Source organism: Typopeltis vanoorti, chromosome 2 (genome assembly GCF_054136105.1).
Source record: "Typopeltis vanoorti isolate ZY-2024b chromosome 2, IOZ_Tvanoo_1.0, whole genome shotgun sequence".
Lineage (NCBI taxonomy): Eukaryota > Metazoa > Arthropoda > Arachnida > Uropygi > Thelyphonidae > Typopeltis > Typopeltis vanoorti.
In genome coordinates, this window is record NC_143550.1 from 67,997,171 (window position 1) to 68,011,944 (window position 14,774).

The window sequence follows — 14,774 nt, forward strand, 5'->3', positions numbered from 1 at the left end:
TGGGAAGTTTTGTTACATATTTATATATATATATATATATATATATATATATTTTTTTTTTATAAGCCCTGATGAAGCCATCAGTATTTTTGTAGGTGTGTGAAACTAGTAATGAAGTAAATTTTAAATTTTGACTAATTAAATTTCCTTGTTATTGCTGCAAAGTTATATTATGCAAAGAATACTAATGAATTAAGCAATGGTACTGTAAAAATCAAATGAGTGCATCAAAAGTTACAAAACATTCTTTACATAATTAACTATGACTAGGTTACATTATCTATGAATGATTAACCAGGTTTGAAACATAGATCTTTTATTAATTAACTGAATATTACTCTGATATGTTTTGCTGTCTTTATGGAGGACAACATCATCAGGAATATATTTAACACAAACAAATAACTAAATGTTTCCAACAGCTGTTATTTCTATAAATTGAAAAATATTGGATTGACAGTTTAATCACACATACCACTAGGCACATTATGAACAGTCTGTACGTTGTGCAAACTGACATAACAAAGGTCAAATGTTACCTAAACTAAATAATCACTTCCAGATGTCATGAAGTATAAGTCCTTGCTTTCTATTAGTGTGGCATGTGAGCAGATAACCTTGGATGATTCCTTGAATAATATGACAAAAGTATGATCTCTAAATACAAGGGTGATCTGAAAAGTTCTCGCCATCACCCATAGATGGCAACACTATCGGCAAGATTTTTTTTTCCTAAGTTGGTACATACAGCTTTATACAGCTGTCTGAAGCAAAAGTGTTGTCTGTATCTCTTAAAATGGATAAAATTGAGTATCGTGCAGTTATAAAATTCTTTGCAAAAGAAGGTTTAAAGAAAGGAGAAATTCATTCGAAGTTCATTAAAGTTTATGGGCACTCTTCTCCTTCATTTTCGACAATTAAGAAATGGACTGCAGAGTTTAAACGTGGCCGTACCAGCCTTAGCCTTGAAGACAATCCACATAAAGAACGTCCAAAAAGTGCAACAACACCAGAAATCATTGATCAAGTACACGATATGGTATTGGATGACCAGCGAGTCAAAGTGCGTGAAATTGATGAGCTATAGGCATTTCAAAAGAATGTGTAAGATACATTTTGCATGAAGAATTGCATACGAAAAAGCTTTGCGCAAGATGGGTGCTGTGCTTGCTCACAGCAGATCAAAAACGCACTTGCATGAAAATCTCTGAACAGTGCATGGAGCATTTTAACAAGAATAAAACTGATTTTGTGAATCAATTTATTACTATGGATGAGACTTGGATTCACCTTTATACACCAGAATCCAAACAGCAGTCAAAACAGCGGACACAAGCTGGATATTCAGTGCCATCGGTGTTTGGGGATGCTAAAGGCATTTTGAAAGTTTATTTTTTACTTGGTTAGACTATAATAAATTTAGTTTAATCCTTTATCCAAGTGTGAGCAAACAAAGTTTGCACCTTGAGAGTTTATTTTTCACTTGGTTAGACTATAATAAGTTTAGTTTAATCCTTTATCCAAGTGTGAGCAAACAAAGTTTGAGCCTGAAAGTATCTTCAGGAATGGGGTAAGGTAGTGCAACACCAGGCAACTCATTGCAAAGGTGGAAAAAGCTCTCTCATCACTCCTATCTAAGTATCTCCCATAATGCAAAGCACATCTCCTTGCGGATATGTGTAATGCTATGCATTAAGGCAAGGGCCACTACCCATACCGGTTTCGACCTTTATTGAAGTCTTGTCAGTAGGAGCCAGGCCCAGTAGTGGAGATACAAAGGCAGAAGCAATGAGAGGTCATCCTAGCCTATAGGAGTTGCCAAAGGGTGTGCCACCTTATTATTAAATTACTCCGGATTCAGAGAAAGATGTTGAGAGTTTATTTTTCACTTGGTTAGACTATAATAAGTTTAGTTTAATCCTTTATCCAAGTGTGAGCAAACAAAGTTTGCACCTGAAAGTATCTTCAGGACTGGGGTAAGGTAGTGCATTGCATTGCATGACCTCTCATTGCTTCTGCCTTTGTATCTCCACTACTAGGCCTGTTTCCCACTGACGAGACCTCAATAAAGGTCGAAACCGGTATGGGTAGTGGCCCTTGCCTTAATGCATAGCATTACACATATCCGCAAGGAGATGTGCTTTGCATTATGGGAGATACTTAGATAGGAGTGATGACAGATCTTTCTCCACCTTTGCAACGAGTTGCCTGGTGTTGCACTACCTTACCCCAGTCCTGAAGATACTTTCAGGCACAAACTTTGTTTGCTCACACTTGGATAAAGGATTAAACTAAACTTATTAAAGTTTGCACCTGAAAGTATCTTCAGGACTGGGGTAAGGTGGTACAACACTGGACAACTCGTTGCAAAGGTGGAGCAAGCTAACAGCACTCCTATCTCAGTATCTCCCATAATGCAAAACACATCTCCTTGCGGATATGTCTAATGGTATGCATTAAGGGAAGGGCCACTACCCATACTGGTTTCGACCTTTATTGAGGTCTCGTCAGTGGGAGCCAGGCCCAAGTTGAGATAGGCAGAAGCATTAGCGAGTTCATCTCTACCTATAGGAGTTGCCAAACGGTGTGTCACACCAAAAGACTCACACTTGGATAAAGGATTAAACTAATTTATTATAGTCTAACCAAGTGAAAAATAAACTTTCAACATCTTTCTCTAAATCCAAAGTAATTTATTAAAAAGGTGGTGCACCGTTTGGCAACTCCTATAGGTAGAGATGACCTTGCTAATGCTTCTGCCTGGTATCTCCACTTGGGTCTGGCTCCCACTGAAGAGACCTCAATAAAGGTCAAAACTAGTCTGGGTAGTGGCCCTTCCCTTAATGCATAACATTAGACATATCCGCAAGGAGATGTGTTTTGTATTATGGGAGATACTGAGATAGGAGTGATGTTAGCTTATTCCACCTTTGCAGTTGCCTGGTGTTGTACCACCTTACTCCAGTCCTGAAGATACTTTTAGGCGCAAACTTTGTTTGCTCACACTTGGATAAATGATTAAAATTTATTAAAGGCATTTTGTTTATTAATTATCTTGAAAAGGGTAAAACAATAACTGGGGAACATTATTCCAATCTTTTAACCAGACTATACGAAAAAATTCTTAAGAAAAGACCCAGTTTGCAGAAGAAAAAAAATCATCTTTCATCCGGACAATGCACTTGCCCACAAATGTGTTTTGGCAATGGAAAAATTAAGGGATCTGTGCTATGAATTGTTGAAACATTCACCCTATTCCCCAGATTTGGCTCCCTCTGACTTCTATGTCTTCCCAAAACTAAAACTCTTTCTCGTTGGTCAGCATTTTTCTTCGAATCAAGAGGTGGTTACTGCTGTAGAGGGGTATTTTGCAGATCTTACTGAGAACCACTACAGGGATGGGATAATGCTGCTGGAGCATCGTTGGAATAAATGTATTAGTCTTAAGGAGATTATGGTGAAAAATAAAAATAATTTTGAAATTATAGATTCGTTTTTTCATTGTTAGGCCGAGAACTTTTCAGACCACTCTTGTAAGGCATGGAAGAAGCCTACTAATCTACAGTGTGATGCTCTGAGATGCTGTATGCTATGTTCTATTATTTTTAGCATTGCCTCACCTGTTTTTTTTTTTTTTTTATGGAATTCAAAGCTCCTCCCAGTTTGACCCAGATACACCTATCCACAAGAATTCTACAAACATCCTGGGTTATAAGATTCATTGTTCTTGCAGAAAGATGTATATGGGTCAAACTTGGAGAAGTGTTGAAATACTTAAAAAAAGAACATGTAGGTGATGTTAAAAATAATAGAACACAGCATACTTCTTCACAAACACCACACTGTAGATTGGTAAGTTTCCTCCATGCCTTAATTAAAAATGAATACTTTCATCAGATTATTCAAGAGTCATCTAAAGTCACCTGCTCTCACGGCATACTAAATAGAAACTAAGAACTTATACTTTGTGGTATCTGAAAGTCATTAATTAGTGCTAGAAACTACATACAGAGTTTACACAACAATGTACAGACTGCATGATGTGCCTAATGGTATGCGTGATTAAACTGTCAATCCAGTATTTTTCAATTTATAGAAATAACAGCTGTTGGAAACAGTTTTTTTTTTGTTTGTGTTAAATATCTTCCTGAAGATGCTGTCTGCTATAAAGACAGCACAACATGTCAGAGTAACATTCAATTAATTAATAAAAAGTCTACAAGTCAAATCTAGTTAATCATTCATAGTTGATAAAAACTGCTGTTTATATCAACAAAAAATGCACTCTCTTGATGGGGAGACAAAAAAACAGATAAATTTTCGTTTCTACTTTCCTTAGAAAAGTTAAAATGCAAGAAAGTCTTGTTTTCTAACACGCACTTATTTTTTAAAAAAAAATTGCACAGATAATTCTATAATTCTCTGAAAATCAATGAAAATGTACATTCTGCAAGAGCAGAGGATTTATAATAATAATAATAACAATGAAAGCAGGTTTTGCTCTGCTATGAGCTGAAATACAAAAAATCTAGAGATGATGTGTGCTAACATTTGAAAAATCCCAATGTAGAGACCAAACAGGAACTCTTTCAAGCCTCCAATGAACAAAGTTAGAGGACACCAGTCTACTATCTCAAATCTTCCAAAAATATCCATGCCACAGTGAAATTCAAACTTAGAGTATAGTTGGAGAACAGAGATGCTATTTACTCAGCTAACAAGTCCAGCAAAGATTCTTTTAGAAATCTTTAATCAATAATTCTTTGACTTACATCCAAAAATATCAAATGAGGGAAATACCAAAAAAAAGTATTATATTTCCCTTATAAGGAAATACCAAACATTTTTTGCTAGGCATTACACAAATAAACATATGAGTGTATTAAATCCTTATTACAGATGAAATTTAACATACCTCTTTTTTTTCATTTTCCATCTGCAACCTTAACTGCTGTAAAGCAGCTTCTCTAGCAGCAGCACTTTGAGCCTTTACAACTTCAACTTGTTTCTGGATTTCTTGTACTTGTCGCACAACATTTTTAACCATCTAGAAACAACCATGAATAGAAAAATTTCTAGAAACATTACTTTGTTTTTCTTCTTATCACCATATCAATGTTAATTTTACCATCATGAAATGCATGCAACACCAAAAGCATTTCTATTTACCTATTTACTAAAGCAAACATAAATATAACATGTATATCATAACACAGTAAGAAAGAAAAAAAAAATGTGGATTCATATCATAACACAGAGTAAGAAAGAAAAAAAAAGTGAATTCATAAAGAATAATACATCCTTTTATTATTCTTACATTTCTGAAACTGTAATCCCTCTCTCCATTGACAATCAAGTTTTGATTAACTCAAAGTTCATAAAATTTTTGGCAAATCCCCCCCCCCCTCTGAATTTTCCTTTTGTCCCCTAAAACCTCAAATTCTTTTCAGCAGAAAGTTGTCATTTTTCAACACAATAAGAAGAACCAAGTGGATATTGACTCTCATTTGAATATGTGATGTCATATATCCTAAAATATGAGAACCCACACAATCTACACTAGTGGTAGTGGATGGGCAGTAGATAGCATTGCGTGTTGATGGTAGTAGTGTCATGTATTTGGAGGATTAAGGGAGCCAGTAGACTCTATGGAGGTGTCAGATAATAATAATAATATTTAGCTGATACAGTGGATTGCTAATTGTCATTGGCTACCTATAGCTGCCCTTTTAAAAACAAGATTTTACTTGTTATACTTTTCACAGTTGGTTGATTTGAATTTCTACTTTGAACACAACATACAACTACACTGCATGTATGTGATATAAATAGACAACACAAATGCATTAGTAAAAATGCAAGTAGGAGTTGTATTTTCACTAAGGATACATAACCATTGGGAGTATACACAATTTCAGCAACATGTAAACACATTTTTTCATAAAATAAATGTTTCTATAACTTCCTTTAAATGTTTGATTATAATAGTAATTTTGTATTCACTTTTCAAAGAAAATTTAAAAAATCTAGAATCATCATAATCAAATTCCTCATATGTACTCTCACGGAGTGTACAGAATATTATTATGACAGTACTATGTGAAAAAAAGTTACATCATTACTATTAACAATTTTCCTCAAAATAAATATGTTATCTGTAAAGTATACTAAATTCCTGTTACAAAATACATAGCACAATTTTAAATAACAAACTAATCAAATATTCTGAAAACTTTATTCTGAAAGTACAAAATGAATTTAGAAAAGGATTCACTTTTCAAAGAAAATTTAAAAAAATCTAGAATCATCATCATCAAATTCCTCATATGTACTCTCAAGGAGTGTACAGAATATTATATTATATTATACAGAATAGAAAAGTTACATCATTACTAAATTACTATTACCATTTTCCTCAAAATTAATATGTTATCTCTAAAGCCTCCCATATTAAAAGATTTTATATTTCTGTCTTCTAACATACTTCTTAATGTATCAATCCACCTAGATCCGGGTCCTTTTCTTGCCATTCTAGCATAAAATGTTGTTGGATCGTAGCTTCTGCTCAATCATGTTTTATCGTCTTATAGTTCTCTCTCGTTAGTATTTAATTAGTTGTAGGCTGATATGAGAAACTGATAAAGCAAGAGAGGAATGGTTGAAAACAGAATGCAAAGAAATTGAAGAAATGGAAAAAAGGGTCGATATGATAAAATGTTTGAAAAAGCAAAAGAAATTACAAATATTAAAAAAAGCATAAGAAATCTAGAAGATAAGCAAGGAAAACTGATTTATGATATTGAAATACAGGGTGAAAGATGGAAGGAATACATCGAAGAACTTTACGCAAAAAATGAAAGACCAACAAAAATTGAATTGGAAGAGCAAAATGAAATCTCAACAGAAGAAAGAGGTCCTGAAATACTAAAGAGAGAAGTAGAAACAGCAATTAAGGAATTAAAAAGTGGAAAGATGGAAGGAGTGGATGGAATATTTAGTGAAATCCTAACACAACTGGAGAACAAAGGTATAACAGAAACATGGAAACTCTGCAACCTCATTTACAAAACAGGAGTATGGCCTAAAGATTTCACAGAGAGTATTCTTATACCAATTGAAAAGAAAAGCAATCCTGCTAAGTGCAGTGACTGCAGAACTATAAGCATACTCTCACATGCCTCCAAAGTACTGCTAAGAATATTACTTACATCAAAGATTGTATAATAGAGTGGAGTATTTTCTGGAGGATGATCAATTTGGATTTAGAAAAGACAGAGGAACCATAGATGCAATTGGAGTAATGAGGACCATATGCGGAAGGAATATAGAAGTAAATAAAGAAGTTTATATTTATTTCATCGACCTTGAAAGAGCATTTGACATGGTTGGGAAAATCTGATGGAAATAGCTTCCTTAAATTTTGAGTATTCAAATGTTTCTCTAAGTACTGGAGATGAATATAAAAATGTTTTTGCTTTACCAATTAATTTGTTTCTGAACAATATCAATAACTGAAAGTCAGTCAAATTTGCTGTCTCTCTGAGTTTTTCAATAAAAGTAAAAAATGGCAATACATCATCTGATTCCTCTCCTGAAAATTGAGGAGAGACCTGTTGGGGGTTCACAGTTCTGAAGAATTATTCACTGTATTCCATTCCTGTGCTAGATGCAAGAGCAATATTGGATTATCACTTACTACTTTAATTCTCACAACATTAAGTTTAAAACTATTCAAAATATAATTCTTTGCCTGATTTGTTCGACAACCAACTCACCGTGATTCACTTAACCTTACTACTAAAGTTTTGGGAATTAGTTCCTCTTAAGTTAAATATAAAAAAAACTTAATCTCTCAATTAATACTCGTGAATCAACATTCTGTCAACTGCGCCATTCTGTTGGATCACAGCTTCTGCTCAATCATGTTTTATCGTCTTATAGTTCTTTCTCGTTAGTATTTAATTAGTTGTAGGCTGATATATCATCCGAACATAAAGAAAATTTGTATTATACTGCGCCACTCTATGTTCTGAATTGCATGAGCAACTTTGATAAATCAACCTTCAACTGTACCAGGTTATTATAAAGCTAATTTTAGGACGAGGTTCTCACTATTAAACAAAGCTCCCGCTTTTGGTTCGAAATATTTAATGAGCGGTTCAGTGAAGGAAAATCAGGCAAACTCTAGATTGATCTTAGATAAAGAAAAACATTTAATGCAGTGTCACATATAATTAAATCATATCACAATCTTCCAACAGGGACATTACAATTAAACGAATATAAAACTCTCATTAAGATACTAGTACATTACTCAGCTGAGCTTAAAATTTATAATTATTAACAGATCTTATTCTTATTGTTACAAAGAACTTCTAACACAACCTCACTCTGACCAAGGTTATATCTCAAAACATTTTAAATATCAAATCAGTTCAAGATATTCAGAAAGAATATAACACATGAACCATCAAACATTCATTTGTAATTCTCTAAGCTCAGTCAATCAAAATTAGTTCTTGTAAGTTTGAGATTCCTAAAGTACAACAAATAGGCTTCTCAATATTCTCGTTCAGTCAATGAACACTTAATTCAATAATATAGCATTTGTCACTTGAAGAGGGAAAAGTCTTAGCACATCACACATTCAATCTTTACTTGCTGAATACAGCAACTAGGAATAAATTACTTTCGGCGGAATTAATTTTCGTTACTTCTCACTAAGTATAGTAAAGATAATCTTACCAGGATATAACTTCATCACATCATAAGGAGATCAAACAACATCTTTAAAGTCCTTGCTGACTTTTACTTTGTAGTAACACAAACTTAAAAGAATCTTCTATTTCCATGATTGATTTATTGACTCAGGAGAATATAACCTTTTTGCACTTGGTTTAAATTATCTACCCATTTCTTCCTTTTCTTATACATATTATCCTATGTCCTGCACTTTTCCATTTTCTATACCCCCCACTCGTTTCTCCTTTTTACTTTCGTTTTCGTGTCCACTCGTTCCTGTTCCCCACCAGTAAATGGTTCTCACCAGTTTAGCTCACATCGAACTTGCTTTTCCCTTGGTATATAGTAGTTCACGCTCCAACACGCGCTAGGAGAAATTTGCATGATTTCTCACAACAACCAATCAAATGATATCATAAGGAATCTTCTGGATATATTAAAGTTACATACATCACAGTTTCTTATATTATTATTAAAGGAATAAAGCAAATAAAATAAATGACACTTTAATACAGAGCCTTTTCATGTCTATGATATACCCTAAAATTACATAAATAAAATTAACTAACAAAACTCAAAAGAAATTACATGAATACATTTTATAAGCAAGAGACCAACAAAATAAATTTAAATAAGTCCTGCTTATGATATGGTAGAACATGTTAATTATGAATGAAGTATTATTAATTATAAATATCTTCATTCACAATTTAACATCGGGTCCTTTTCTTGCCATTCTAACATAAAACACTTTTTTTTGCTAATCTTTCCATACTCATTCTGTTAAGTGACTATACTATCTGAGATTAGTTTTGCTCACATGCTACCGAATACTAACAATGACAAGTTCTTTCCTAATATCCCTGTTTTTAATACGATACAAATTTTGTATCGTATTAAAAACACTGATGTTATGTGTTCACTCCCCATGCTTTCTCAAAACTCTCATATGTGATCTCCAATCTTCAATGAAGTGTTTTATTTCTAACCGAGCTCTCAGATCCATGTTATAAATGATTTTGAAAACTATCTTGTAAACAGCTAGTTTAGTAGTTTCATTAATTTCTCTCTTATTCCATATAAATTTATTCAGTTGACTTTCTACCATATCAACTTTATTAATTCTGTTGTCTATTTCCAAATTTAATTTGCCATCTTCACTAAAAAATTGTGCCCAAATAGAAAAATTGTTTTACTTGTTCGATAGCATCTCCATGATGCCGATGATTCAATGTTTCTGCCTATTTTCATTGTCTTTTTATTGCTGATTTTCATACCAAATATATTACAGCAGTATTTCAATTTAGTCAGAGAGTCCTGCAGACTTGTACTGGTTTTATTCAGGAGTATATGCAGGTGGCAGATATAGAAGAGATTGTTCAACTAATTAATGTCCATTGTGCTAAACACTATCAACTTGGTGTTCAACATGGAACTTAATGCTACTCCTACACTGAATAAAAAAAACACATGTATGAGGAGGAGGTATATAGCTGCTGCATAAACTGAATATGAATTTGTCAACAAGGACTGGTAGAATAACAGCACAGATGTTCAGAGAGTGCTCAGTTTAGCATTAATCAATATTTTCTTTAAAGTCTGCAAGCAAAACTCCAAACTTTGGTTCTATCAAACTCTTTCATTTTTTCTTGAATAATATTGGTACAGTTGAGTTTGCTATTTACCTCTAAAAGCAGCTCAACTTTAATTCTTTTTAAAAACTTTTACATATGAATATCTAAGTTTCTGTGGTTTAGCAGTTCTGTAGAAAGCATCCAGTATTGAGACCACATGTTATTAGTTAAATAATGAGTTTAAGAAAATAAATATAAATCTACAAGTTTCGTAAATCAGACTTATATTGTCATGGGGACTGGCATAAGTTGTGTGTGTACACACAACTGGCACACACACACACACACACACACACACACACACACACACTAGAAATAATTAATTATGCATGTTAGATGTTAATTGATACATATAAGTAACTAGAATAAAAGCATCCAGTATTGAGACCACATGTTATTAGTTAAATAATGAGTTTAAGAAAATAAATATAAATCTACAAGTTTCGTAAATCAGACTTATATTGTCATGGGGACTGGCATAAGTTGTGTGTGTACACACAACTGGCACACACACACACACACACACACACACACACTAGAAATAATTAATTATGCATGTTAGATGTTAATTGATACATATAAGTAACTAGAATAAAAGAATGTTAAATTAATCACTATATACGTGTTGGAACAATGCTAGTTGTTGCTGCCATGTTCTGTAGCTTGGCACGTGTTGTATCCTAAGTCCGCTGTAGTTAGAGTTTTAACGAAAGCAAACCAAACTTGGTGTAAGATTAAACCTTGATTTTTGTTACATTGTGTGGGATCCTTAGCATTTCAGATGCTTTCTTTAACTTTCTTGTAAAACAATTATGATTAATATAAGGAATTTTTGTTTGTTGCCAAATTACTTGATGGCATGTGTTAGTTGTATAAGATGCCAAACCTGATTTATGCTGTCTTCTTTTATCAAAATATTTTCCGAGTTCAGACAATATCTCCCTGACCTTCCCATCTGACCTACATAGCAAATACCACAAGAACAATGAATCTCACAAACATGTTTTTTTCATGGGATGATGGATTTAAGAACCTGGAGATTTTATGCAATGGTAAAAAAAAGTCGTTTTATCTAATGTTCTTGATGCAAAGTAGCATTCTTAAAATATTGTTTAAGTAATGGAATTGTCAGAGGTCTATTAAGAATTTTGTTAATCATCTTGGGTTCATAACCATTGAGGGAGTGGTTTTAGCACAGTTTTCATTCCTGTTAATTGACATACTGTATGCTCTAGCTTGTAATTTTTTAAAACTGTCCCAGTCTGCCATTCAATAAGTGTTTGGCATAGAATACTATTGATACTCCTTTTCCTTCATCACTGTTTCCTGAATGTAACATCCTATGTGGATGATTTAAGGATCTCAACTGTTTTAGTTTTCTTCATCTCAGTAACACCAATTATGTCCATGGAAGTTCTCTAGTTCTTCTGCCAGTTTGACTTCTTTTTCCATTGATACTTCTTAAGTAGATGATGCCTATAAGATGCCTTCGATTCTGCTGGCATTGAGTTTGTTCCAGTAGATGACTTTTTACTGTTTGCCCTGGAACCCTGAAAAAAATAGCTGGCTAGAGCACTACCCAGTTAAACAGGGTAGTGCGCTAGCCAGCATGTTTGTTTTAGGTTCAAGCCAATGCAGAATACCATTTGTTCAGCAAGTCCCAAATTGCCAGCCCATCCTTTGTTCAGTATCCAGTAGATACCAAGTTACATGCAGGTTACACACCACATGTAGGTGGAGATTATCATTCTTAATCTCCACACCCTTAATCTGAGGCCTCCTGCGAGTTACCTTTAAGTGACCTATCATGATATTTATAAGGAAAAATAAGCAATTTTTGTTTAGCATGTTTCATACAGTATATATTTATTTAATATGTGTTACCTCTTCCAATTGCCACCATTGCCTTTGTTCACTAAAATCTAGAGCAGTAGGTGCAGCACGGGGTGTCTGTGGTGTTGCAACAGGTGTAACTATCACAGATTCAGCTATAAGATAAACATTTAACAAATAATTATTAAATTGTTCATTAATGCCAAGTAAAGTTAGTTATGATTAATTGTAATTAATTTTATCTATGCTGAACACTTATATTCAGTATATAGTAAAACAGGAAAAAATAGTACACATTTAAATAAACAAAAAAGCATCAGAATAAAAAGGTGTAATGAATTTGTGCTCTAGACAGAGATTTGCCATGTTTCAACATAAATATGAGCACAAATTCAAATAGAGAAAACACAATAGTAACCCTCTTGATTAATGGCACTACTTTTAGCAGTAATACAGTCATTCCTCGACTTACGTAAGAGTTCCGTTCCATCCGGCAGGACATAAGTTGGTTGGATGTAAGTCGATACATTATATCAACAGAGTTATAGGGGTTAGGGACTTAACTGCAATAAGTATACTATCATTTAAATTTTTAAACCTTCTAAAACTGTATTGTGCATGATTGCCACTATAAAACAGGAGAATAATCACCCAAATCTTCCTCCACAATCACATCTTCATTACCTTCCTTATGTGAAGGACCAGGCTGTGGCTACTCTGGTGTAACCTTTGTTTTTTTGATGAAAATGCCCATTTCTTTACATTAATGCTCTGTTGTGTTTTATTCGTTCTCTGGATTAGACAACACTCAGGTTTGTCGGCTTTTTTAGAGCTAAGAATGCACTCAGTCCAACCTGTGGGCTCTTTCTGGTGTGATGGATGTTGGGACCTATATTCATCAGTGTTCCTTGGACATTTAATTTTTATCTGATGCCTTGCTCTCTCTCTCTCTGTTTCTTTCGATATTTTGGTGGTAAATTCTACTACTTCCTTTCTCTATAATGTTTACTTCTATTGTGCCCTTATCATTCCTTCCCATGAGCTCTGTATCTTCCTCTTTACTTACAGCCACCTTGACACACGAGATGTGAAAGGTTTTTTCCCCATTGCTTTGTTGGCTGTCTCTAACAGTCGAGGGATTAAGCAAAAGATCTACTTCGTCTTTCTGACCTATATTTCCACTTTCCTCTGCTCCCTTCTTTTCTTCATGGATGTGGTTGTTCCCTGTGTTATCCTCATTACTGTCTCAGTTAGTGCGATGCCTTTGTGCATACCTCTTTTCTGAGCAAACCGCTTAGTTCCTATTATGGAAATTTCCTTTGTAAAGAAATCGCAGGAGAATCTATGCTTCTCTAAAAAGTCGGTTCCCAGTACTATTTTTGCCCTAGTTTGAGAGTTTCTGGGAGAATTAATAATTCTGGTGAGACATTCAGCTCAAAGCCAGGCAACCACATGTCTACTTGCATTTTCTTCGAAGCATAAATAGTGGGGTTCGCAATTCCATTCAATGAGTCTGTTCAGCACAGTGATATAGTCGGAGGCTCGGGATCTCAATCTCCTGAATAATGATCCGGTTATTACTGAAACTTGGGATCCAGTGTCTAGTAAGACATCACACTGTATCCCCCTTTATTTTTCCCTGTATGAATGTCATGGATTTAGAATGTTGTTCCCTAATGTTCCCTTGCATCTTCTTTGATCTCCGTGTGCGATGGTGGGAGTTACTACCATGTTCGATTCATATCACATACTTCTATTGGTGTTCCTTCTATTCCTAAAACAGTATCTGGCAATGTGCCAAATTTGTTGCAGCTGCAACACTGAGATGCTTCTCTCCTGTTTTCCCCATCGATGCTTACTCGTTCAGAGCCTGAATTCTCCGTGGAGGGTTTTGCCTTGAACTCCCCTAACAAGTTTTTCTATCATGGGTTGTTGGAGTTTCTCCACCTCTCTTTTGATTATCGAGTGTAGCTCTCTCATGTCAATGGATTCTGCAACACTTGGGGTGGTTAGTCTATTGTTGTTTACGTTGTTTATTTCTATAGCCTTACTTTTATCATCGCTTCCTCCTTTCTGTTGATCCTTAGTCCTTCCTTTAGGATTATCAGGATTTTTCTCTCATCTTGTCTCACTCTTTGAATCTGATTCCCTTTTTATGGAGTATATTTGGTTGGCGTTAGATGCAGGATACAAATCACCTAGCTTTTCTTCCTTCTCTTTCACTGCCAGGTAGCACTCTTCCAGATTATTAATTTTCTTTTTGTACACTGTTTCCTGGAATTCTTTTCTCGCTCCCAATCTAAATTGGTTAAAGACTGCCCAATCGAGATGGCTCTTATCATCATTTACACACTCAGGCTATTTGCTGAAGTCAACAACCTGTTATAATAGTCTGTGATGGATTCTTTTCTTTGCTGAGTGCACTTCTGTAGCCTCCACAGGTTTGGACCTACACGTCTAACTTTTGAAAATTGGGATATCAAGGTATCCTTGAATTTATTGTATTCCAAAGTGTCTCTCAATATGGGAGAGGAATACAAAAAATTCTTGGCCCTTACAATCAAT

At 34.3% G+C, this 14,774-nt stretch overlaps 1 protein-coding gene across 2 annotated transcripts in view; it reads right to left on the reverse strand.

The window, feature by feature from the left end:
* Nucleotides 1-14,774, reverse strand: part of LOC150109134 (deformed epidermal autoregulatory factor 1 homolog) — a 118,730-nt gene that overhangs the window by 45,684 nt on the left and 58,272 nt on the right. For both annotated transcript variants that reach the window (XM_090411721.1, XM_090411720.1), the window contains exons 5-6: nt 12,261-12,364; nt 4,916-5,047 (exon numbers count right to left, since the gene is read on the reverse strand). In XM_090411721.1, coding sequence (XP_090267847.1) covers nt 4,916-5,047; nt 12,261-12,364 — 236 coding nt within the window. The remainder of the gene's footprint in view (nt 1-4,915; nt 5,048-12,260; nt 12,365-14,774) is intronic.